Genomic DNA, 22,672 nt, shown 5'->3' with positions numbered 1-22,672 from the left:
ATGCGAGTTGGAGTCCAGCTTCATGCGGAGAGCCACAGTATCCCCACCTCTGTGGTATTTCCGAGGTTCAATATTGTACACTGTGGCTGCATCTAATGAAGTGGACACTATTCCATGAAAGCTTATGTCCTTGTGAATTTATTTCTCTTTGCAATGATACAAGACTTCCTGTCTTCATTGTTCTGAGGGGAAAAAGATACCTGAAGGTTATATTTAGGATTATATCTAATACTAGTCCTACTCAGAGTAGACCCACTGAAATTAATGGATATGACTAATTTAGGTCCATGAACTTCAGTGGGTCTGCTATTAGTAGAGCTAGGTTGGATACAACCCTAAAATATAATTTCCCCACTTATATATATGCTTTGTATATTGAGGAAATAAAAGCATTTAAAAGAGCCAGTTTAATTTCTTGTTGACCTTCCAATGCCTTGGCTGTGGAACCTGGATTTGTGATTCAGTCTGTCATTAGTGCTGTTAGCAGTCAACTTTGACAGGTCCTGTTTAATTGGATACCCTTTTCTGCTTCATAGGTGGCAACTCAAGAACGGCCATGGTGGCTGCTCTGAGCCCGGCAGACATAAACTACGATGAAACACTAAGCACTTTAAGGTATTGAACGTGGTGTCAAAACGGGGGCAGGTCTGCTGCTTGCCCATCTAGTTCCCTTGTTTGTAGCATGCAAATGTGAAATGGAGGTTGATTCTGGTCTCTTTTATTCTACTCATCTTAGTTAGTTTTGGTAGTGTAACGAAGTGCAGCAGAATCATATGAAGACTCTGCTTAAACTCCCTAAAAATTGCATGCAGTGAGAGGAATTGAGCCATGAATAGGAAGTTGCCATTGGTTCATCTAGTTTAGGATTGTCTACACTGACTGACGGCAGGTCTTTAGGATTTCAGGTATGGGACATTTCCAGCCCTACCCAGAGATGCCAGGGATTGAACCTGAGACCACTGAGCTGCTGCCCTTCCCCAAAGGGGAATAACTGTGTCATAGAAAGTGGTATCAGCCAAGGCTCTTGCACATTGCTCAGATTTGACCTTTAGAAATGTGGCAGAGTTGTGGTGGTGGTGGTGTGTGTGTGTGTGTGTGTGTGTGTGTGTGTGTGTGTTTTTTAAAATGAACTGACCCTACACCTGTCTTTCCAGATACGCTGATCGGGCAAAGCAGATCAAATGCAATGCTGTTATCAACGAGGATCCCAACGCCAAGCTGGTGAGGGAGTTGAAGGAGGAAGTGACACGGCTCAAGGACCTCCTCCGTGCTCAAGGGCTCGGAGACATTATTGACAGTAAGTGGATTATACAGATTCAAGCTCCGGGTCTTGCTGTGGGAGATAACCCTCTTACTCGGCTTCAGAGCTGGGGGTGGCAGGCTGGGAAATCCAGGCACTTCGGTGGATTTGAAAGACTGAGGAGCACATCGGGGGAAGAATGGAACCAAGTTCATGGATTTGGCAACCCCACAATCTCAACTTCATCAGCGGCATTTGCTTCAAATTCGAATTCTGTGTGGAGCCTTTCCAGGCTAGCAGTGAGGCCAACAGTTTTGCTGAGTGGTGTTCTGTATAGTCTTCCATCTTTCTGGAAAGTTTATACATATTTTCCTACCCGTTAACGGTGAATGCGGGGGCTCCCAGAAAATGGGTCCCACTGCAGGAAGTGAGCTAAAGCTGGGCCAGCTGCAGTCATTTTTTCCATCGACCACCTCACTTGCCTTCCAGCTCTCCATCCCAACAGTGTCTTCAGGCTGTCAGTTTCCACTCTGATTGCCTTCCATTTCAGGGCCCCTGCCAAAACAAAGCAATTCAGATTCCATTTTCTTTGCCCTAAGTTTTGGCTGAGAGGTTGGAGCAGCTAAGCTCCTACGGCTACCTACGGATGATTTTGGCACAGAACAAGCAACCTGGTTTTAAAACCCCTTTATTGGATATCTGATTCCTCACTGCCTACCCACAGAGCACAGTAATGTAAAAAACAAACAAACAAAAACCCTCCAATGAAGTAAGAACTTAAGAAGAGGTCTGCTGGATCAGGTCAATGGCCTAGTCTCTGGAAGGCTTGCAAACATGACCTGAGTGCAACAGTGCTCTCCTCACTTGTGGTTCCCAGCAGCTGGAATTCAGAGGCACATGACCTCCTGGAAGCACACAGCCATAACAGCTAGCAGCAACTTATCCAGTAGACGGTGTATGCAAGCGAAACAACTCTTGTCTCTTGCTTGGAAAGACAAAAGAGCTGCAGAGGATTGCGTTTCTGGGAATGCCTTTTCCATTGTTACATGGTGAAAATGTTGAAACACTTCCCACCCTCAAGAAACAATCTTCAAGAGCTTTTTATCCACCTCACAACATAGTGAGGTTGGCATTCCCCACATCCTGGCCACAATGAAAATAATCATTTATTTATTTATTTATTTATTTATTTGTTTACTTATTTGTTCAATTTGTATACTACACCATCATATGAATACATCGGGTGGTGTGCAAATGGCAAAAAATGAAAACAATAGAAAAGAAATCAAGCAGATCAATATAAGGAAACATTGGTCTGTATCCAACCAAGTCCCACAGGCAGTAGTCCCATTGAAATTAGTTGACCGTAGTCCGTTAATTTCAGTGAATCTACTGAGGAAGGGGCTGTACTCCCCACCATGTGGTGGGGAGCACTTCATGATCTGGGATGGAACCACCCTCCCAATATTCCCATCAGTGTTGAGAGAGTGGTTCCATCCCAGAACATGAATCGCTCCTGCTTAACATGATCTTGTCGTTTCTTTTCACTGCTCAGAGGTTGCCATGGACATTCAGCAATGGGATTTGGCAACCACACACAGCACCAGGAATGTAAGAATTTGGTCTCTGTTTGGCTAAGGATGACTGTTTTTTACAATGTGGGTGGCAGGGCATTTGTAAAAAATGTCTACTTATTTCTCTCGAGGGGGTTGAGGGGGGAGGAAGGAAACTTAAAATAAGAGATCATTGTATTTGTGAATGCATTTGAAGTAACTCTGACTTTAAGAATTGATGTTGAGCTTTGGCCTTTTGGGTTGTGGGTGCTTATTTGTCTCCAAGAGACATTTCTGACTTAATCAGGCTTAACGAGGGCACAATCTGTATGCATTGTATGCCTTTGCCTTGAAATGAATGGATGAAAGAAGAAAAAGCTGTGAAACAAACAGCTTTAGATTTGTTGAGATCCCCCCCCCCTTTCCCTGATTGTTACAAAACTAGGTAAATTGATTGTGTTCTATTTGAGAATCTGATATTTTCTTTGTATCCAGTGCCTGGGCTTTTCTTCCCTTTCCTGTGTCAACTATTAATCCTAGATATTTTACCCTTCTTGTATCTTCCCTTCTAAACTTCCTACCTCCAGTTGATGCATTGGACGATTTCTCTGGCAGTGGAGGCAAATGTGTGTACTGTGGAATTAGTAACCTTTCTAACCTTTTTTGGCTTTTGCTGGGCCAGCTTTCAAGCAAGCTTTACATGCTGTTCCTCGCAAGGAAATCCCAGGCAGAACCTTTTTAAAACCAACATTAGCAGCACGGAACCCAATCTCTTTCCATGGAACCCGGCCACTTGCCAACCACTTCCATTTTTCAGGCTGCTTTAGGGCAGAGCGCAAACTCAAAGCTTGTATTTTAAGGAGTGATAACAGTGTAGCGCTAGAGTGGGTTTGAATTAACAGGATTTGAGACCATGACTTTGACAAAAGTATGCAACTTATGGCAACAAATGAAGAAAGATGGTGGCATTTTGTTTTGGTTTGTTAAAAAGAAAACATGAACAAATATTGAATTCTTTTAAATTCCATTTTAAACTGTAAATGCACTGCCAGCTGAAAAGGGCTGGAATTGGCACCGTTCAGTTTATTTTCATTCAGGACCGCCCCGCCCCCCAAAGTGTTCCTCTCCCCCGCCCCATCCCAATCCCCATGAAAAGATATTTCTCACATTTAAAAATAGAACCATACCCAATGATAATGAGGTAACGGGATATATAACGAATATGATTCATTAAGGCAGCTCTTCTTTCCTTACTGTCTTATATTTCTTAGGGAAAGAAAACCTTTCCTTGTTTTATAACTTTCAAATATACGTGGGAATTTGAATTGGATTTTCCTGGAAATGCAAGGGCAAACATTAAGATGCCATCTCTCTTAATCTCAGATAGAGGGCTATATCCAGTGCCAAACGTACTCATATGACTGAAGTTAGGCATACCGTATCTATTGATTTAAGTAGGCCTAGTCCTGAGTTGGATTCAAACCACCATGCAAAAGGTGCAGTTGAGGTGACTTGAGTTGATTCCACCAGTGTGATGGGTTTTTTAAATTCCCTTAGAAATGGGGAGCACTGGTGGCTTAGCCCAAATAGTATTTCTTTATTTAGGGTTGTATTATTATTATTATTATTATTATTATTACTACTACTACTACTACTTAGTACATTTTTATACCACCCTTCATTCAAAGATTACAGGGTGATTGCAAACCTAAGTTAGTTGTGTCCATGAACTTCAGGGGTCTGTTCTGAGTAGAACTAACATTGGATATAATCAGTGCTATTTTTCTAGAAAAAGAGGTGCTGGAACTCATGAGCGCCTCCCTTGTTCTCTTACAATGGCAATGGAGCCCACCTGAGATGTGCTGGAACTAAGTTCCGGTTAGTTCTGGCTGAAAAAAGCCCTTGTTATAATACTAATTAATCAGTACTCTCTGATATCTGTCTAATAAAAAGGTAAAAGGTAAAGGGACCCCTGACCATTAGGTCCAGTCGTGACCGACTCTGGGGTTGCGCGCTCATCTCGCATTATTGGCCGAGGGAGCCGGCGTATAGCTTCCAGGTCATGTGGCCAGCATGACAAAGCCGCTTCTGGCAAACCAGAGCAGCACATGGAAACGCCGTTTACCTTCCCGCTGTAGCGGTTCCTAATTATCTACTTGCATTTTGACATGCTTTCGAACTGCTAGGTGGGCAGGAGCTGGGACCAAGCAACGGGAGCTCACCCCGTCACAGGGATTCGAACCGCTGACCTTCTGATCAGCAAGCCCTAGGCTCAGTGGTTTAACCACAGCGCCACCTGGGTCCCTTATCTGTCTAATATCTTCATTCAAAAGGGCATTCAATTGTGTCCAAACGTAGACACAACCATGATCTCATCATCATGCAAAATCATCATGCAAAAATTGGTTATGATATCTTGAGATGTGCCGGAAACATAAAGAAAAGCTAGACCAGGCATCCCCAAACTTCGGCCCTCCAGATGTTTTGGACTACAATTCCCATCTTCCCCAACCACTGGTCCTGTTAGCTAGGGATCATGGGAGTTGTAGGCCAAAACATCTGGAGGGCTGAAGTTTGGGGATGCCTGAGCTAGACGGACAGACAAACTCCCCCCCCAATATAGACTATTATTAGAGGGTTGTTTTTTTTTACCCACCCTTCAACAGAGGTCCCAGGACAGGTTATAGCAATATAAAAATACTCTGAGATCCAGCACTGAGGGTCTTATGGTAGTTTCTACACTGCGAGAAGGGAAGCTACATGGAACCAGACAGAAGGCCTTCTTGGTAGTGGCGCCCACCCTGTGGAATGCCCTCCCATCAAATGTTAAGGAGATGAGTAATTATATAACATTTAGGAAACATTTGATTGCAGCCCTGTATAGCAAAGCTTTTTAAGGTTTAATGTTTTATTTTGTTTTTATATGTGCTGGAAGCCGCCCAGAGTGGCTGGGGCAACCCAGTCAGATGTGTGGGGTACAAATTTATTATTATTATTATTATTATTATTATTATTATTATTATTATTATTATCATCATTTTAAACAATTGACAATCAGAAGACTAGGATGTTGTGTTTGTTTGTGTGTGTGTGTACACATACTTACACATACAAGCACACACACTCACAAACACACATATGTATCAGATACTCTCGTCTGAGTTGCAGCCTTGCCCATTACTCCTGCCATTCCTAAGTGAAGCAAATAACATGATGGATGAGAGGGGTCTGTCTGGAATTTCCTTGAACTCTGATACTTGGCAGTGTAAATTTTTTCAGAGTGGCTCTTGCTTTGCGGCATTTTTTCTCTCGCTCTCTCTTTTAATTATTATTTTTTAAAAAAATTGATGCTGCTTCCAGCTTGTCGGCTTTTAACTCTGCCTTGAGCACCAGCAGCTGCAGCATCATGGAGGGAGAACCATGCATGGCGCAAGGGTGTGATGATGCTCTGTGCAAACTGTGCAGCAGTCGCAGCAAGTGCAACTCCTGTCTCCTCCCTGTTGTCCCTGCTCCTGCTCTGCTGTGAATGCATGAGTTATTCCACAGGAGGTCTGGTCAGCTCCATCTTTGCCCTGCCCGCTTGCCGAATCCTGGCAGCTCTCTTGTTCCTGAATCTTTCCTCTCTTTGCACCCTCCCTGCTCTTTTCCGTATTTATAGATGGCAGTTTTCAAACCAAATTAAAACTCACCCCACATCTTATTTAAAAAACACAACTTATTTGTTGTACTCTGTACATATTTGACCTGTTAAGCATAGGCTGAAGAAGGAGGAAGTGCCCAAACATGAGTTCTTCCTTCCTTAAACCCATCCTATCCAAAGATGCATGCAAGTCCCTATGTCACAGCATGGTCTGGTCATTAGTGGAGGGACCAGCATATGAAGCTGCCATTGGCCCATCTAGCCCATAGGAACACAGGAAGCCACCTTACACTGAATCAGATCCATTGGTCCATCTTGCTAGGCTGGCATTGCTAGTGGTGAGGGATGATTAGCTCTTAAAGAGCAGGTGCACGCCTCATAAGAACAGTCCCAACTGGGGTGTCACTCTCGAAAAAGACCCTACCCCTCATGGATTCCAACCACCCATCAAGTGAGGAAGCACCTGATTCAGGGCCATGCCAAATGAGTGTAACAAACAGGCAAAGCTTCTTGGAAGGACCTCTGTTTCATAACTGCCATCTAGTCCTATTAAACCTGTCTCTGTTGCTGCTTGTGTGCTACCTTTCTTATACGGGTATCTCCTTCCTGTTTTTCCTCCCTACCTTCCTTTTTCTGCTCTTCTCTCCTTGGCCTCTCCTCTCTCCATCCCTGTATTTCTGCCTCCCCTCCTGTCTGTTGCCTCCCTCCCTCCCTTCTCTCTCTCAGATCTGAAAGATTTTCAGAACAATAAACACAGATACTTGCTAGCATCAGAGAATCAACGTCCTGGCCATTTTTCCACAGCATCCATGGGCTCCCTCACTGCATCCCCATCTTCCTGCTCTCTCAGCAGCCAGGTGGGCTTAACGTCAGTCTCCAGTATCCAAGAACGGATCATGTCTACGCCTGGAGGAGAGGAAGCCATTGAACGTTTGAAGGTACGGACATATCCTTCCTCATCATATTCCTTTCTTGTAGGTAAGCATCAGGACCCCAGAAGTATCAGTCTCAGTCATCCAGAGCAAAGGACACCCTCGTTTCTGAGTGATGGGGAAGTTCCACTGTAGCCATTCTCCTTACTTCAGTATTTGCCATGTGTTTGATCTATACATTTGGGGTGGTGCCTGTTTGGTTCTGTGCTCAGTTAATGACATGGAGTTCCAACACAACATGGAAGGCTATGACACGTAGCCTTCCAACACAAAACCAGAGCACAGGCCTGGAAGAAGAATGAGCTTTCATTGTGGGGAGAGGGGACCTCAATTCCTTGCTTCTTAAAACTTGAGAGATACTTTGTCAGTGCTAGTGAAATCTCAGTAGCTTGGAGAGGACAGGAGCTAAGCAGAACATTCATTAGCAGGAAGATCCACTCACTCCTCCCTTTTCAAATGCAGAATGAATTCTGTGATGTATGCTAGGATACTCAGACTTACTTATTAGCATAGTTGCTTATATATTAATTGATTAAGTTCTTTGCCAGAACTTCCATTTGGTTAGAGTGCTGTTGAGGAAGCCCTAGTCGCCTTTTCTGGTGAGCCACTCTCATCTTTGAGCCTAACCTACCTTGCAGGATTGTTGTGATGTGGAGTGAATGGGAGATACAACCATCTCTGCTGCCTTGAGCTCCTAGGAAGGGGGCAGAACAACAATTTAATAAAATTGCAAACTCCACACTGCCCTGAATAATTAACTTCTCTGAACTAATAGAAACCCCCCTTTTAAGCGTACACACAGCTGTGGGTTTGGCAAGAGTGGTTTAAATGATTGCTTTTTATCATTGACTAAATACTTGCTACTGCTTGCAGGACATTGTTGGGATCTCACTTTGTATCCAAAAACATTCCTGGGTGTAGTTTGCATATTTCCAAAGACAGCAAAACAAATACATTAGTGGGACTTGCAAGGTGAACTCATTCCTTTTGGTAAATGCTAATGCAACAGCCATCTGATGGTTGGGAAGATTTGAAATCGGTGCAGGCTATTTCAAAATCATACAACTAAAACTGAGGAGCCAAGTCATGGAATTCAAGTAGAAGTGCCGGGGGGAGAGTAGTGGATAAAGAGATATTTTTTTTCCTCCCCACCACACCATAGTAAAACTCAGGGTCATCCAATGAAATTGACCAATTGGCAGGAGATATGGGGTGGGCAAAGGAAAGTCCATGGCACAATACTTAACAAATTAATGGCAATAGTGGCCACAAGATGTCATGATCCCCACTGGCTGGGTATCTTTCAATGCACGGGAAAATAAGGCTGTCCGTGGTTAATCTATGTGACTTGTAGATCTGATGGCAGTGTGTCACTGAATAGCAATTACTGGGGAGCAAACACTGGAGAGAGATAGTGACTCCTTTTGGATTTCCTGGAGGCATCCAGTTAGCTACTATGCTTGGTAATGGGATGCTGGGCTAGATGGATCTCTTAACATTTAGTTTCTTATGGATGCTTAAAATCCATTCATCTCTAAAGCAAATTTGTATGGAAATTCCTTGATCATCAAAAGCAGGCATAGGCAACCTTGGCTCTCCAGATGTTTTGGAACTACAACTCCCATGATCCCTGACCATTGGCCCTGTTAGCTAGGGATCATGGGAGTTGTAGTTCCAAAACATCTGGAGAGCCAAGGTTGTCTATGCCTGATCTAAAGTGTCTCTTAACAAGCCATAAATTCTGAATGGAGCCAACTTGCTAAGCTTGGGCTGTGCAATGTTGCATTGTTGTATCCTGCTTTCCTTCCATCGTGACTTTTGAGAGGATGGATGTCAGTTTCCAAAGAGGTCCTCCCATCCAGGGACAGGGCAGATCCAGATCTGCTCAAATTTGTGGCTTCCTATACCTTCCGATTGTACTCTTGGACCATGCAGAGACCCTGTTTCCAGAAGGCCTCAGTGCTGCTTCTTTGTCAGGCTAACAATATGGCACCCAGTGAGAGAGAGTGTGACCAAAATGCCAGAACTGAAAACCAATTCAACCAGCATGATATATGGGACAGTTTTTAAATGCCCGGACAAAGTTAGCCATGAGCACCGATGTCAGAACTGCAGTAGGGATTGGGAATGTCCTGTGGAACATAGGAAGCTGCCTTGTACTGAGTCAGACCATTGGTCCATCCCGCTTAGTATTGTCTACACTGACTGGCAGAGGCTTTCGAGGGTTTCAGACAAGGGTCTTTCCCCAGCCCGACCTGGAGATGCCATTGAGGATTGAACCTGGGACCTTCTGTGTGCAAGGCAGATGCTCTACATCTGAGCTACGGCCCTTCCCCAATACAGTGGTACCTTGGGTTACAGATGCTTCGTGTTACAGACGCTTTGGATTACAAACTCCGCTAACCAGGAAGTGGTTGCTCCAGGTTAAGAACATTGCCCCAGGATAAGAACGGATATCGCACGCCAGCGGCAGCAGGAGGCCCCATTAGCGAAAGCACGCCTCAGGTTAAGAACCGTTTCAGGTTAAGAACAGACCTCTGGAACGAATTAAGTTCTTAACCCGAGGTACCACTGTATGTGCATCCATTGGTTGAGATTAAATTTTTATGGCAATGATCATAGAATTGTAGAGTTGGAAACCCCAAAGGCCATCTAGCCCAACGCCTGCAATGCAGATGCCTCCTTAAGCATTTTTATTTTTTTGCCTGTGTGAGATGAAGGTTGAAATCCCTGGCCTTTTATTGGGATGTTCTTGCTTGCCTTCCTATAAAATAAGGATACCAGCATGTAAAGCCACTGGTTGAGTGGCAGACTTACAAACATCTTTCCATGTTCAGTTGAGCTGAGGAAAATGAAGAGTTTATTTCAGCAATAATAATTCAGTCTTTCCTGGAAGGATCACATTGGAAGACGGAGAACCAAGACCTGGACCCCAGAGATTACAAATGTGAAGTGCTCACAGAATGCTTGCCCCCACCCCCCATACATGGACAATGGAGGCTTTTGTCTATGGAACAGAATCAAAAGAGCACAGCAGCAATCTTTCGGCTTTTACCAAAGCCTCCCTCTCCTCCCCCACGGTTGGGCATGTGAAGCAGCAGGCGGGTTAATGTTGTGAATTTAAATGCTGCCTGCCCCTCCTCCTTTTTTCCTTCTTCTTTTCCTCTTCCCATATTTGAAAAGCTGCCAGGGCAATTTGGATGGACTAGCACGCACATTGTGCTTTTTACAAAAATGCCGTTGACATGGAGATAACAGTGCTGTCTCTGCATTTGCCTGGCGCTCTGTCATAAAGTGGTGATTCAAACATATACCCCCCCCCCATAGCTTAATGTCTGGGCTAGCCTGCCTGTGAGTCTTCCCCGTTCATCAGCATTCAAGGCAACATCTCCGGCATTTTGAAGGGGAACAGGAGAATGGAAGCAGTTGGCAAGGCAGCATCTTCTGACAAGTTAATGACTGAGGGCATCATGAACTTCAAAATGACAAGCAAATAGAGATGTGGAAATGAGCAGATCATCTCTAGCCCCACTGGGGTATCGATAAATAAGAGTGTGTTTCCTGTTACAAAGGACTCCAGCCTCTCCCTTTTCACATAAACACTCCCCCCTCCCGGCCTTTTTTATTTCTTCCTCTGTTTTCTTGGCTCTTAGAGTAAGCTTCCACAGCAGAAAAACAGCCCTGATATTTGTCTTTTCCAAAGGGGAATGAGAGTGGGAGAAACATTCCCTCCCCTCCCACCAGTTGCTGTGGGAACAAACTATCATTTGTGCACAAGTTGCCAAACTTGCTGTTGACGGGGGGTGGAAATCAGAATTGTGGAGTAATGTTGGTGTTGGACCTGCATGGTGTTCCTTGAAGGCTCTTAGATGGTTTGGATTCCACCATGCCTTATGGTGGGGAACTTGTCACCCAGCCAGAATGACACATTTCCTTCTGTGTTACTTCCTGGGGACCATATGCCAGTAGCGGGCAAGGCCAGAGGAAAAAGTGGGAGGAGCAAAGGATATGACCCCTACATCTGTACAACAGGCTCCATTTCTATTGTGCAAAAAAGGCAGGTTTCTATATGCACATTCCACACACGTCTCTCCATCCAAGCAGGTCAGAGGCATTATCAGTTAAGCGGGCACAGAGCAGTACATGGCTTGGGCAGACTACTGAAGGCTGGGTAGTGAGGCTGGGGAGGGCCACATTTGGCCCTCACACCTGATGTTTCTAATCCCTGCCTTATGGGTTCTTGAAGATATTGGCACCATTTGGCTACTGGAGAGAGGAGTCAAGCATCAACAGCATTAAGCTAAATAGTGGACACAGCAGCAAAATGACCAGGGTATGGGGTAGTGACCATGGTTGGCTCTCCTGGATTTTGCATGTTCATACTAGACCATGGCTTGGCTTATCGTGACATGCAAATCAGGTTCCTTTGTGAAAGCATATTTGTACTTCTGTACATGCACATGTGTGTGCATCTGTGCCTGGGGAAGAACCAGGGAGTGGTCCATTCCATGATAAGCTGAGATTCCTGCAAACGTAGCACTTACTTGAAAAATTCTGTTGTATCAGATGATATTTCTGCAAATTTGGCACCTTCTTAGCAAGTTCTGTTGTATCAGACCTCTCAGGATTTCTAACACAAGCAGATTTGGTAGCATGGTCAGGTGCTCTTAAAATTTGCCAGCCTCATAAGCAGTATTTCCTATTAAATTTTTATGGCCACCCATCTGTAACATTCTCTAGGTGGCATACAAAACATATCTTGTAAAGGTGCTCTAAGGCCTAATTCATCCTTCATTAGATGGCGGATTTGACCCAAGACTCCGGACTGCAAGTTGATCACTGTATTTGCTGCTCACTATCTTCATATCGTTCATTTTTATGCTTCTGTTTCATTTTTTGATTCAGCTAAATGTAAAAACTTCTTTCATCAAGTAGGCTAGTGAGAAATGGGTATTTAGATGTAGCTTCCTTGAACATACCTCTAATTTTCTGTTGGACTTTTTTGCAGGAATCTGAGAAGATCATTGCAGAACTGAATGAGACGTGGGAGGAGAAACTGCGGAAGACAGAGGCGATTAGGATGGAGAGGTTCGCACATACATAAAACCACAATCTATGTTTGCTTAAAGGATCTTAAGCCATATGAGGGCAGGATTGCAGCTAAACCTCATCGGCTATCTAGCTTCCAACAGTAGGAAAGGGAGAGGACTTTTACTAAAAAGCAGTGGAGGAATAGTCGCAGGAAAGGACCTAACGGACCAGGTTAAGACCAGAGTTCTGCAGGAATGGCTTTGTTGCTGAAGGATTTGAGAGATATTAACAGGCTTGGTGTACAGCATGTGAGAGGGTGGTGTGAGGCATATTGTGTGAGACAGGGGTAGAAGAATGATAGATCAGGATCTATTGAGGATCTTTGGGTGGTTTGGAGTAGATTAGCCAAGGATTTATGGTTGTTTTTAACTATAGCAACCTCAACATTGTGCGTGTTTGATTTTATGCCTTAAATTCATTAACAAATGAAGCTGTTTATGTGACAGGCATCAGGAGTGTATTTTGATGTGAAATGACTTTGAGCTCAGCTCTGGCCCAAGGAACCATTTCCTGAGCTGAGCAGGCACCCTGGTCCTTACCTACTTGAGAGTTGTCTGCTTCCACCCTTCACACTGCTACTTTGCGCTGGGCTTTTGTTGAAGCATGAGATTCTAATAAAAAACCCTCAAAAGTATGTCTAACCCTAACCCACCATATTGTAGGAAATGGGGTGAGGAGTTACATGATCAAAGTGCCTGAAACAACAGGAGGAGATAAAAGAGCATGAGGGAGGAAGCAAAGAAAGGGAGACTAAAAAGACAGTTAACCGTGGAGGAGAGAAGGTTCAAATGTCACAACTAGAAATGGGAAATCTGTCCGGAGAGCTAGAGAGAGTGTAGCATAGAGACATGCAGAGAATGATGGATTTCCAGATGGTTTTGCCATAGTAAAAATAACTGGCTCTAAACCAGGGGTGTTTGTGTGTGTACTTTTGGCCCTACAGACATTGTTGGACCTCCACTCCCATCATCCCTGAACTGTAATCCCTGCTGGAGCAGATGGGAGCTACAGCAATATTCAGAATGCCACAGGTTCCCCACCATTGCCCTAAATCTTAATACAGCTTTGCCTGTTTAGGTTATCCTAGGGTTGGAGGAGACCTTGGGTCAAAAATTTCCTTGTTGCACAAATTGGAATGCACTGTCATCAAACTACGGCCCTTCAGTAAGTGAATCTGCCAGAGGGAAGGTTGTAGGTCAGTAGCAGAGCAGATGCTTTGCATGCCGAAGGTACCAGGTTCACTCCCTGACATCTCCAGACAGGGCTGAAAGCATCTCCTGCGAAAAATCCTGGAAAGCCACCGCCAGCCACTACAGAAAGTACCGAAATAAATATGTCCCATCACAACTGTATGTCATGATTATTGACCTTGTATTTTGTGATCATGAGCTCCTCTAATTCCCTCCATGTTTTGAAGCTTGAATTATAAATGTATTTCAGTGATATCTCTTTTCTCTCCTTCATAGAGAGGCTTTGCTGGCTGAGATGGGAGTCGCCATTCGAGAAGACGGAGGAACCCTTGGTGTTTTCTCACCTAAAAAGGTACATCTGTGCTGTTGAGTTGTTTTGTGAAGGCTGCCCATTGCTGGGCTTTTTAGAATGGATTTTGGCTCCTAACCAGTGTTAGAAACTCAGATATATAAGCCAAACGCCAAATGGCACCTTAAACCTGGGTTACGGTTGCCACAATAGAATTTCTAGGTACCATATCCCTCCCCCCTTGAGATTATTACCAATTATCATTATTGCTATTACTATTAATATTATTAATTTCATTTTTTTATTTTAAAGAAAAAATGTCAAAGTGGTTTAAAAGGTAAAGGTACCCCTGACCGTTAGGTCCAGTCATGGACAACTCTGGGGTTGCACGCTCATCTCAATCTACAGGCCGAGGGAGCCGGCGTTTTGTCCACAGACAGCTTCGAGGTCATGTGGCTAGCATGACTAAGCCGCTTCTGGCAAACAAAAAGCAGTGCACGGAAACGCCGTTTACCTTCCCGCCAGAGCAGTACCTATTTATCTACTTGCACTTGACGTGCTTTTGAACTGCTAGGTGGGCAGGAGCCTGGGACCGAACAACAGGAGCTCACCCTGTCTCAGGGATTCAAACTGCCAACCTTCTGATCGGCAAGCCCTAGGCTCTGTGGTTAGACCACAGCACCACATGAAAACATCAAATAAAACAATCCAGAATAAAACACATTCAAGCCTCAAGGAAAATATTTCAGATCCTTCTTTAAGTGACATTTAGCTTTCCCCATATTTACCTACTTAATATAGTCAGTGCATTTTTTCTGGGGGGACACAGGGGTATGCATACCCCTAAAATTTTTCTGAATCTTTGTACTTTTGTCCATTTACTGTATTTCCCCCGATTTGAACTATAAAATGGTGATTTTTCTTGAGTCAAAATGAAAGTACTCCTAAACATTTTTTGGGGGAAAAGCACTGAATATAGTAGGAGGCCAGTATGGTGGAGTGGTTAAACTGTCAGACTAGGACCTGGGAATCAGGGTTCGTATCCCCACTGAGTCATGAAGCTCACTGGGTGACCTTGGGACAGTCACAGCCTCTTAATCCCTACAATGACCCTTTGAGATAGGTTAACTGAAGAGAGTGATAAACCATGTACTCCTTGGAGAAAAAGATGGGATATAAATGCAATAAAGAAGTTATTCTGCTTACTTGCTTAAGAAAACTTGAGAGGCTAGCCAAATGGAGATGGCAGTTGCCAGCCTGGCATCCAGAGATCACCACGTGGTTGCAGTTGGACCCGTGCCAGTTGCAGAACATGCCTGGCTCCTGGAGAATTTCTAACCCTGCTCCTAGTCAGGTTGGATGCAGCAAATAATAGGTCTTATCACTGTTTCGCCAACCTTTGGAGCAGAGCTTGAGCAAAAGTTTACCAGTGCTACCGGTAGATTTCAGAATGTCTTGAAGTTCATATTTGCCGAAACTGGATGTGTGGGTTTTCAGGAACCTTTTCATAAAACTTGTATAGGGCACATAGGTTAAACAAATAATATTTGGCCACCCTGTGCGAAGCAATTGCCAGTTTGATGCATAACTTTATCATAGGAATGTAGGAAGCTGCTGTTCTTTATACCAGGTCAGATCATCAGTCCACCTAGCTCAGCATTGTTTACACTGGCAGTGGCTCTCCAGGGTCTCAGACAAGGGATTATTTCCCAGCTCTGCATGGAGATACCTTGGATTGAACCTGTGACCTTTTGCATGCATGCCAGATGTTCTGCTACTGAACTATGGTCCTTATTAGGTCAGGCTCCAGAGGTTGTTTTAATTGGGCATTTTCCTGTGGCCCCAGGATGGGCAAAGTACCCAAAGTCTCATCAGCAAATCCCTTCTCAGTCTTCTGAAGTGCTGAAAATACTTTGAAATGGTGTGGAAGAAGTATTGGTTTGCACATTCTGCCTCAGCTGCTTCAAGGGAGCTCAGTGAAGTTTCCTTATTCAGGGGCCCCTGGAATTTTGGACCTTGCAGTAGTTCTCACTGTGGTTTTTGCTCCACTCCCCTCAAGCTCTCTATTTCCTCTTATTTCCTCTTATTTTTCTGGACTCTCTCCATGTAGATCTTCCCTCAGAGGCCATCAGCTCTGTTTGATGAGTCTTTTGATGCATTTGCTCTTGACCAGGTTTGTGCAGGTGTAGAAAACAGATGCTTAAGTAGAGATTTCTGCCTATGGAATTAGAAAATAGACACTGATCCTTCTTCCCTTTCTCTGTCCCATCCATCCTGATACTCTTGTTGCTTGTGGTCGGACGTTTCCTCATTTTGAACCCTCTGGTCCTTAGAGTTCTCATAATTTCGTTTTAAGCTGTAAAGTGGCATATTTTAACTGTGGAAGTCTTGGAACACTAGTTAATGAACTAGAGTTACTGGCATCTTGAGTGTTTGTCTTTGTTGTTGTCTGTCTCGTGTTTTGTTTTGTTGTTGTTTTGACATTTTGTGTTTTTCCTCTTTGTTTGTGCTTGCTGACATTCCACTGGCTAGATTTTCACTCCAAGGCCATGTGACTTTCTTGCTGATTCCAATGGGTTATTTTCACCAAAGAAGGTTGGTTTAGTGCTTGTTGTAGCTCCCTAGAGTCTATGAAGAGTGTTCACTGGGTGTCAATATCCATTTTTCTGTGTTTTGTTTTTGTTCTGATGTTCTGTGTTTTTCCCTTTTGTCTGTGCTTGCTGGCATTCCACTGGCTAGATTTTCACTCCAAGGCCATGTGACTTGTTTGCTGATTCCAGTGGGGTATTTTCACCAAAGAAGGTTGGTTTAGTGATGGTAGCAACTCTCTTAGGTTCCAGTAAGAGTGTTAGCCGTCTAGCAAAGTCCCTAGATTTTTCCCTCTTATGGCTTAGAAGCATGGGGTACAAGAGTGCCCCCTTCTTCACATACAACACAGAATAAATGCTTCCAGATAGTCTAACCTTCTCTGTCATGTAACCTGTGGTAGAAATTCCTCATGTTTTCCCTTGACAAAATCTGAGGCTGAGAGACTGTGGTCAGCAAATAGATTTGTTTGGAGGCACCTCACTTTGAAATGCAAGTAATGTTGATATGCTCACTTTCCATCCCGTTCTCATCCTTTATTTCTCTTTAACTCTTTCCACACACATGAAATTTCTATTTCTGGGCAAGTGGAGCAGGAGGACAAATTTGGGTTGGCGGCTAGTGGACCAAGAAGAAGCTCTCCAGGGCTTGATTTTTTTTTTAGTAGTTGTCAGTTACTAACCCTTCTTAAGCTCAAAAAAGGGGGAGGGGTATAAATCCACTGAGTAGCTCAGGCATCCCCAAACTTTGGCCCTCCAGATGTTTTGGACTACAATTCCCATCATCCCTGACCACTGGTCTTGTTAGCTAGGGATCATGGGAGTTGTAGGCCAAAACATCTGGAGGGCCGCAGTTTGGCGATGCCTGGAGTAGCTCTTCCATTTTAACGTTTCATAGCTGGCTGGCAGGCTGGCAGGCATTTCTGCCTATGATATCACTCTGTTTCTGTGTTGAAATAGTTTGCATCTGTTCAAGAAATGATTTGCCTTCTCCCAAGGAGAGAGGGGGTAATTTGAAGTTGCATTTGGACCTTGAAGCTGCTGCGTCGCCTTTTTAAAGAAGTTGTACAGGGGGGGAAGAGAGGCCCTGATCTTTAAGTTAATTGCTTTTCTTCATTTTAGACACCTCATCTTGTCAACCTCAACGAAGATCCCCTCATGTCAGAGTGCCTACTTTACTACATCAAAGATGGCATAACCAGGTGAGAGGCGACACTGCCTTTAGTCAGATGGCTGCCACCTTGAGTCTCTCTCCTCTCCCAAAGCAAATCCAGTAATATTAAGCTCTTGAGTGTCAGACAAAGCATGTACTTAATTACCCATTTCCTTGTTTACATGCATGGGATTAACGTTTAATTGTCAGATTTGGAGTTGCAGGAGCTTTTTACCAAGCGGAATATTGCCAGGGGAGCTTGGAAGAGCAGACTGATTGTCTTAGCTGGGCATTTTCCTCCTAAGGCTGGAGTGGAGCAGCAGGGTGGGGAAAGATACTGCCATTATAATTAGCATAGTCTTACCTTGCAATACCTGCTTCAGCTTTGCCATGGGTAGTGAGGATGGCTGAAAACAGAGAATCTCAGGCTAAGCCAGAAAATGAAATCCACCTGAAATTACGCGATGATCATCAGGTCATTGGTCCACAGGGTTGGCCCTACTCTTAGGCAGAGTGAGGCAGCCACCTGAGGCAGCAGGGGCTTGCAGGGAGGAGGAAGTGACCAGGAGCAAGGTTTTGGAAGAGGACAGAGCTGTGTATGACGTGCACAAGCTTCCCTGTTTATTGCAGATTCCTATGTTTATATTTTTTAAAGCTATAAGGGATTTAAACAATCTTATTTGCTGGATGCAGGGTTGGCCAGGCAGATGCTGAACGCCGTCAAGACATCGTTCTCAGCGGGGCTCACATCAAAGAGGAGCACTGTATTTTCCGGAGCGAGAGAAACCATAATGGTGATGGTAAGACAGCAGCTTGCTTATTGGTTAAATATCGCTCTGCCTTATGACATTACTTATGTTGGTACTTGCCATCTTCTGGCTCTTTATAGACAAGCAAGATATTCTTTGGACTTAGCTGAGCTCTGCCCTTTTCTGGATTATGTAGCTAAACTCCACCTTGGTTTTGCCCTGGCTTGTTTGGAAGGATTTTAAGGGGCATTCCTGTGGAAATCATGGAATATGCATATTCTTCTCTGTCGGAAAGACTTCTCTCCCCTGTCCTTCCCACAACACAAGACCATAAGGAGGGCCCTGCTGGAGCAAGCTAAAGGCCCATCTTGTCCAGCATCCTGCTCTCCCATTGTCCAACCGGATGCCTTTTGGAAATGACTAGAGCACAACAGCAGTGCTCTGTTGAGGCATGCTGCCTCTGAGAACAAAGGCAGAACATAGCCATCAGGAACAGTAGCCATTGTTGTTGTTTAGTCGTTTAGTCGTGTCCGACTCTTCGTGACCCCATGGACCATAGCACGCCAGGCACTCCTGTCTTGCACTGCCTCCCGCAATTTGGTCAAACTCATGTTCATAGCTTCGAGAACACTGTCCAACCATCTCGTCCTCTGTCGTCCCCTTCTCCTAGTGCCCTCAATCTTTCCCAACATCAGGGTCTTTTCCAAGGATTCTTCTCTTCTCATGAGGTGGCCAAAGTATTGGAGCCTCAGCTTCACGATCTGTCCTTCCAGGGAGCACTCAGGGCTGATTTCCTTAAGAATGGATAGGTTTGATCTTCTTGCAGTCCATGGGACTCTCAAGAGTCTCCTCCAGCACCATAATTCAAAAGCATCAATTCTTCGGCGATCAGCCTTCTTTATGGTCCAGCTCTCACTTCCATACATCACTACTGGGAAAACCATAGCTTTAACTAGACGGACCTAGTAAACACCTAAAATGCCTTTATAGACCCTACCTAGGAGTTTGGAGAATTTCTCTGGGGTCTGGTTCTCCAATTTCTCCCATCGGTAAAACAGTGATATGACTATTCTTTATTCCTGTTCTAGTGATTGTTACCCTGGAACCTGGTGAACGGTCTGAAACCTATGTCAACGGCAAGAGAGTGGTGCAATCTGTCCAGCTGCGCTCAGGTAAAGACGTTGGAATTTGTTACTCTGTCTTTGTTTTTTTTAAGTGTCTTGAAAACTGTGTGGCTCCATGAAAGAAATACAGGAAGCTGTTTTATCCAGAGACTTTTGGCCCTTCTAGCCCCATATTGTCTTTTCCAACTTGCAGCCCATCATCCCTGACCATGGGCTATGACAGCTGGGGCTGGTGGGAGTGGTAGTTCAGCAATATCTGGAAGGTACCACTTTGGCTACTCCTGGCCTTCTCTTGCAATGGCTGTCCAACAGAGGTCTTTCCCGTGAGCTGTTCCCTGACCCTTCTTAAAGGAGATGCCAAGGATTGAACCGAGAACCTTTTGAATGCAGAACGTGTGCTCTACTACATTGCTTTGGGCTCTTCCCATAAGTCTGTCACCTTTTCTTTGAGTTAGGGTTTTATGATTTCTGGCTTTGACTGTCCTTGAGAATTCATTGCCTGGGGATAACATGGCTGAACAAATCCCAGCTAGCTCACTCTCGTTAAAAAGCAAAAAACAAAAACCCTTTAGGTCATAATCTTTTTATTGCCCGTCCAGGAAATCGTATTATTATGGGCAAAAACCACGTGTTCCGCTTCAACCATCCTGAGCAAGCACGGGCTGAAAGGGAAAAGACTCCATCAGCAGAGACTCCCTCAGAACCAGTAGACTGGACTTTTGCTCAGAGGGAATTGCTGGAGAAACAAGGAATTGATATGAAACAGGAGATGGAGAAAAGGTAATGCATTTTGCATGACACTGAACAAGTTTCCATTCATCCATCCAGCCATCTTACTGAAGTGCTGTATAGCTTCTGTTCTCTTCTGCTTAGCTGTTGTAGAGCATCATACTTTAATATTGGTACAACTTCCACATGTAATTCTTTTTAGTTGGAATGTTAGCTGTGAAGCGAAATTGCTTCTGAAAAGGCTTCACAGTTTTCAGTTAACCTTTGTTTGGTGCTTCAGAAGGTTTTGCAGAGTGGCTCATGACAACATTTTGTTTTGTGGAGAGATGCTTCTTTGTTGCTAAAATGGAGCACTGGTCATAATATATTTAGCTTGTTACAGGATTCTGGTTTCTGCAGACGTTTTTGTGTTTCCCCACAATATTACTGATCAGCTGGCAAAATATGTTTTTAGAAGACCCTTGAAGGTCCCGTAGTCCTTTTAAAGTGCCCCACTACCTAGGAGTGTGTTTCTGCACACACCCACACCAGGAAATTCTTAGGTGGGGCAAATGGGTGCTCTTAGGTGGGGGGTGCATCTGCTGTCTCCACCCTGACTATTGCCGTGCTCCAGTGGGTACCCTCAGCGGCTCAGGTTCCAGTCTCGGGAAGTACAAGCATCTTAGCAAAACACTCACCTAGGAAGGTGGGGTTGCAGGTCCAGTGCAGTTGAGCCAAACGAGGTCAAGCATGGAGAATCAGTCTAGGTCCAAAATGTGGTCCAGCGGCATGGTCAGGCAAGAGTCCAAGGGCAATTTCACAGGTTGTTCAGGCAAGATGCCCCATAGCAGGACAGGCAGACTAGGGACCTGAGACCTTTGTTGTTTCCAACAACTGGATGGTTCCATTGGGAGCCCTTACATACTCTGGCACAGCCGGCCCTAAGGCAAGGCTGGGTGACTGCCAGGGGGGGGGGGCGCGCTGCTCCGCCTGTGTGGCGCCCGCGCGGCAGCCGCGCTTGGAAACGGGAGGGGGGGCGCCGGAGGGATAGTTCGCGCCACGTCGCCAGGGCGCCAGCTATGCTTAAGACGACCCTGTATTCTAGCCTCCTAGACCACAAGTGCTGGTATGGAAGGGATTGCTTATATGGAGACCCCATTGCTCACAAGCTGCATGTTATGTTGTTTTTTGGCCCAGACCTTTTGGTGTTGGGGCTATTGATGTGGGGGGTGGGAGTTCCAACACCTCCTCTGGTGACAGCTACAAGGGTTCTTCAGCAGAGCTTCTCTCCTTCCCCACAAGGGTATCCTCAGCACTGATCTCAGGGGACCCTGCCTTCTCAAGGTTCTCAACCTGAGAGGTGTCTGGTTCATTCTCTGAGGACTCGGTGCCAGGTACCCAGTCCAGGCTAGGCACAACAACCACAGTCCCAGGTTGTATTAGGCTGACCAGGTGTCTGACTTCTCTCCCCAGACTTCAAGAAATGGAGATTCTGTACAAGAAGGAAAAAGAGGAAGCAGATCTCTTGTTGGAGCAGCAGAGGCTGGTAGGTGTTATTATTTCCTAGCTGTCCTTGCAGATATCAACATGCTAAACTTCCAGGAAATGTGATCAGATTGACTCATCCCACTGTTAGCTAGCTGCCCCTTGCTTCTCACGTGCTACTTTGGCTTCAGATGCCTGGGGGCATACAATAAAGTGCATGGATCTCATCCTCAAGTAGATGTTGAACTTAAGCAGGTACAATATGTCAACATCCTGGTTCCTTAATAGGTCAGAAGGAAGGCTTGTATTTTGCATTATTACAGCCCCGCTCCCCCAATCAACTCTGAAATGGCATTTTTGATGGTCTTGCCTGTTATGGTTGCCCTGGAAGGTTGCTTTAGTTTTCTCTTGGATCATCACCAAGTACTAATTCTATGCTGCTGAGGAGAGCCTTCCAAATGCATTTGCGTGCCAAGGATTTTTCACACGCGATGTCCCAAACTGTTGCTGCAACTTTGCATGCTTTTTAACCTTCCTCCCCTGCCTTGCATGGAGTGTGGCTCCCCAGCAAGGGTGTTGTTTGATGCACATGTGGTTATGGGAAAAGGCAAAAGAGTTTTTGGTACTAGCAAATCACCTACACTTAGCTAAAAGTCAGCAGGTTTTCTGGGGCAAAGCAAGCAGGCTTCTCCCACTTTAGCATCCTGGTGCAGGAAATGAGGAATTGGGCACCTTCATCCAATCAATGTAAAGTGAATCTCTAAAAGAACCATATTCCCATTTTGGATGGGTCAGGAAACCAAGTTGACTGGGTATACTCCTGAGCAGGGGTTTAGATCACAAATGGGAACCTGTTGTAATCCATCAATGTCTGGAGGGGCACCAGGTTCTGCATCTCTGGTTTGGATGTCTAGTGGCAGGCAGTGAGATCTT

General features: G+C 44.8%; 1 protein-coding gene across 11 annotated transcripts in view; it reads left to right on the top strand.

Annotated features, from left to right (window-relative positions):
* The window catches only part of KIF1B (kinesin family member 1B), a 132,450-nt gene that overhangs the window by 61,396 nt on the left and 48,382 nt on the right, over nt 1–22,672 (top strand). For 5 of the 11 annotated variants that reach the window (XM_035118329.3, XM_035118326.3, XM_035118328.3 and 2 more), the window contains 10 exons: nt 537–615; nt 1,155–1,297; nt 7,238–7,371; nt 12,374–12,453; nt 13,923–13,998; nt 17,643–17,722; nt 18,367–18,473; nt 19,511–19,594; nt 20,146–20,326; nt 21,728–21,800. In XM_035118329.3, coding sequence (XP_034974220.3) covers nt 537–615; nt 1,155–1,297; nt 7,238–7,371; nt 12,374–12,453; nt 13,923–13,998; nt 17,643–17,722; nt 18,367–18,473; nt 19,511–19,594; nt 20,146–20,326; nt 21,728–21,800 — 1,037 coding nt within the window. Of the gene's footprint in view, nt 1–536; nt 616–1,154; nt 1,298–3,380; nt 3,420–7,159; nt 7,372–12,373; nt 12,454–13,922; nt 13,999–17,642; nt 17,723–18,366; nt 18,474–19,510; nt 19,595–20,145; nt 20,327–21,727; nt 21,801–22,672 lie in introns of all 11 variants that reach the window. The other 6 variants (XM_035118323.3, XM_035118327.3, XM_035118322.3 and 3 more) reach the window with 2 other exon arrangements.

The sequence above is a fragment of the Zootoca vivipara genome, chromosome 6, assembly GCF_965207765.1.
Source record: "Zootoca vivipara chromosome 6, rZooViv2.hap1.1, whole genome shotgun sequence".
NCBI lineage: Eukaryota > Metazoa > Chordata > Lepidosauria > Squamata > Lacertidae > Zootoca > Zootoca vivipara.
Note: the sequence above shows the minus strand (reverse complement) of the source record. Positions and strands in the feature narration are given on the sequence as shown.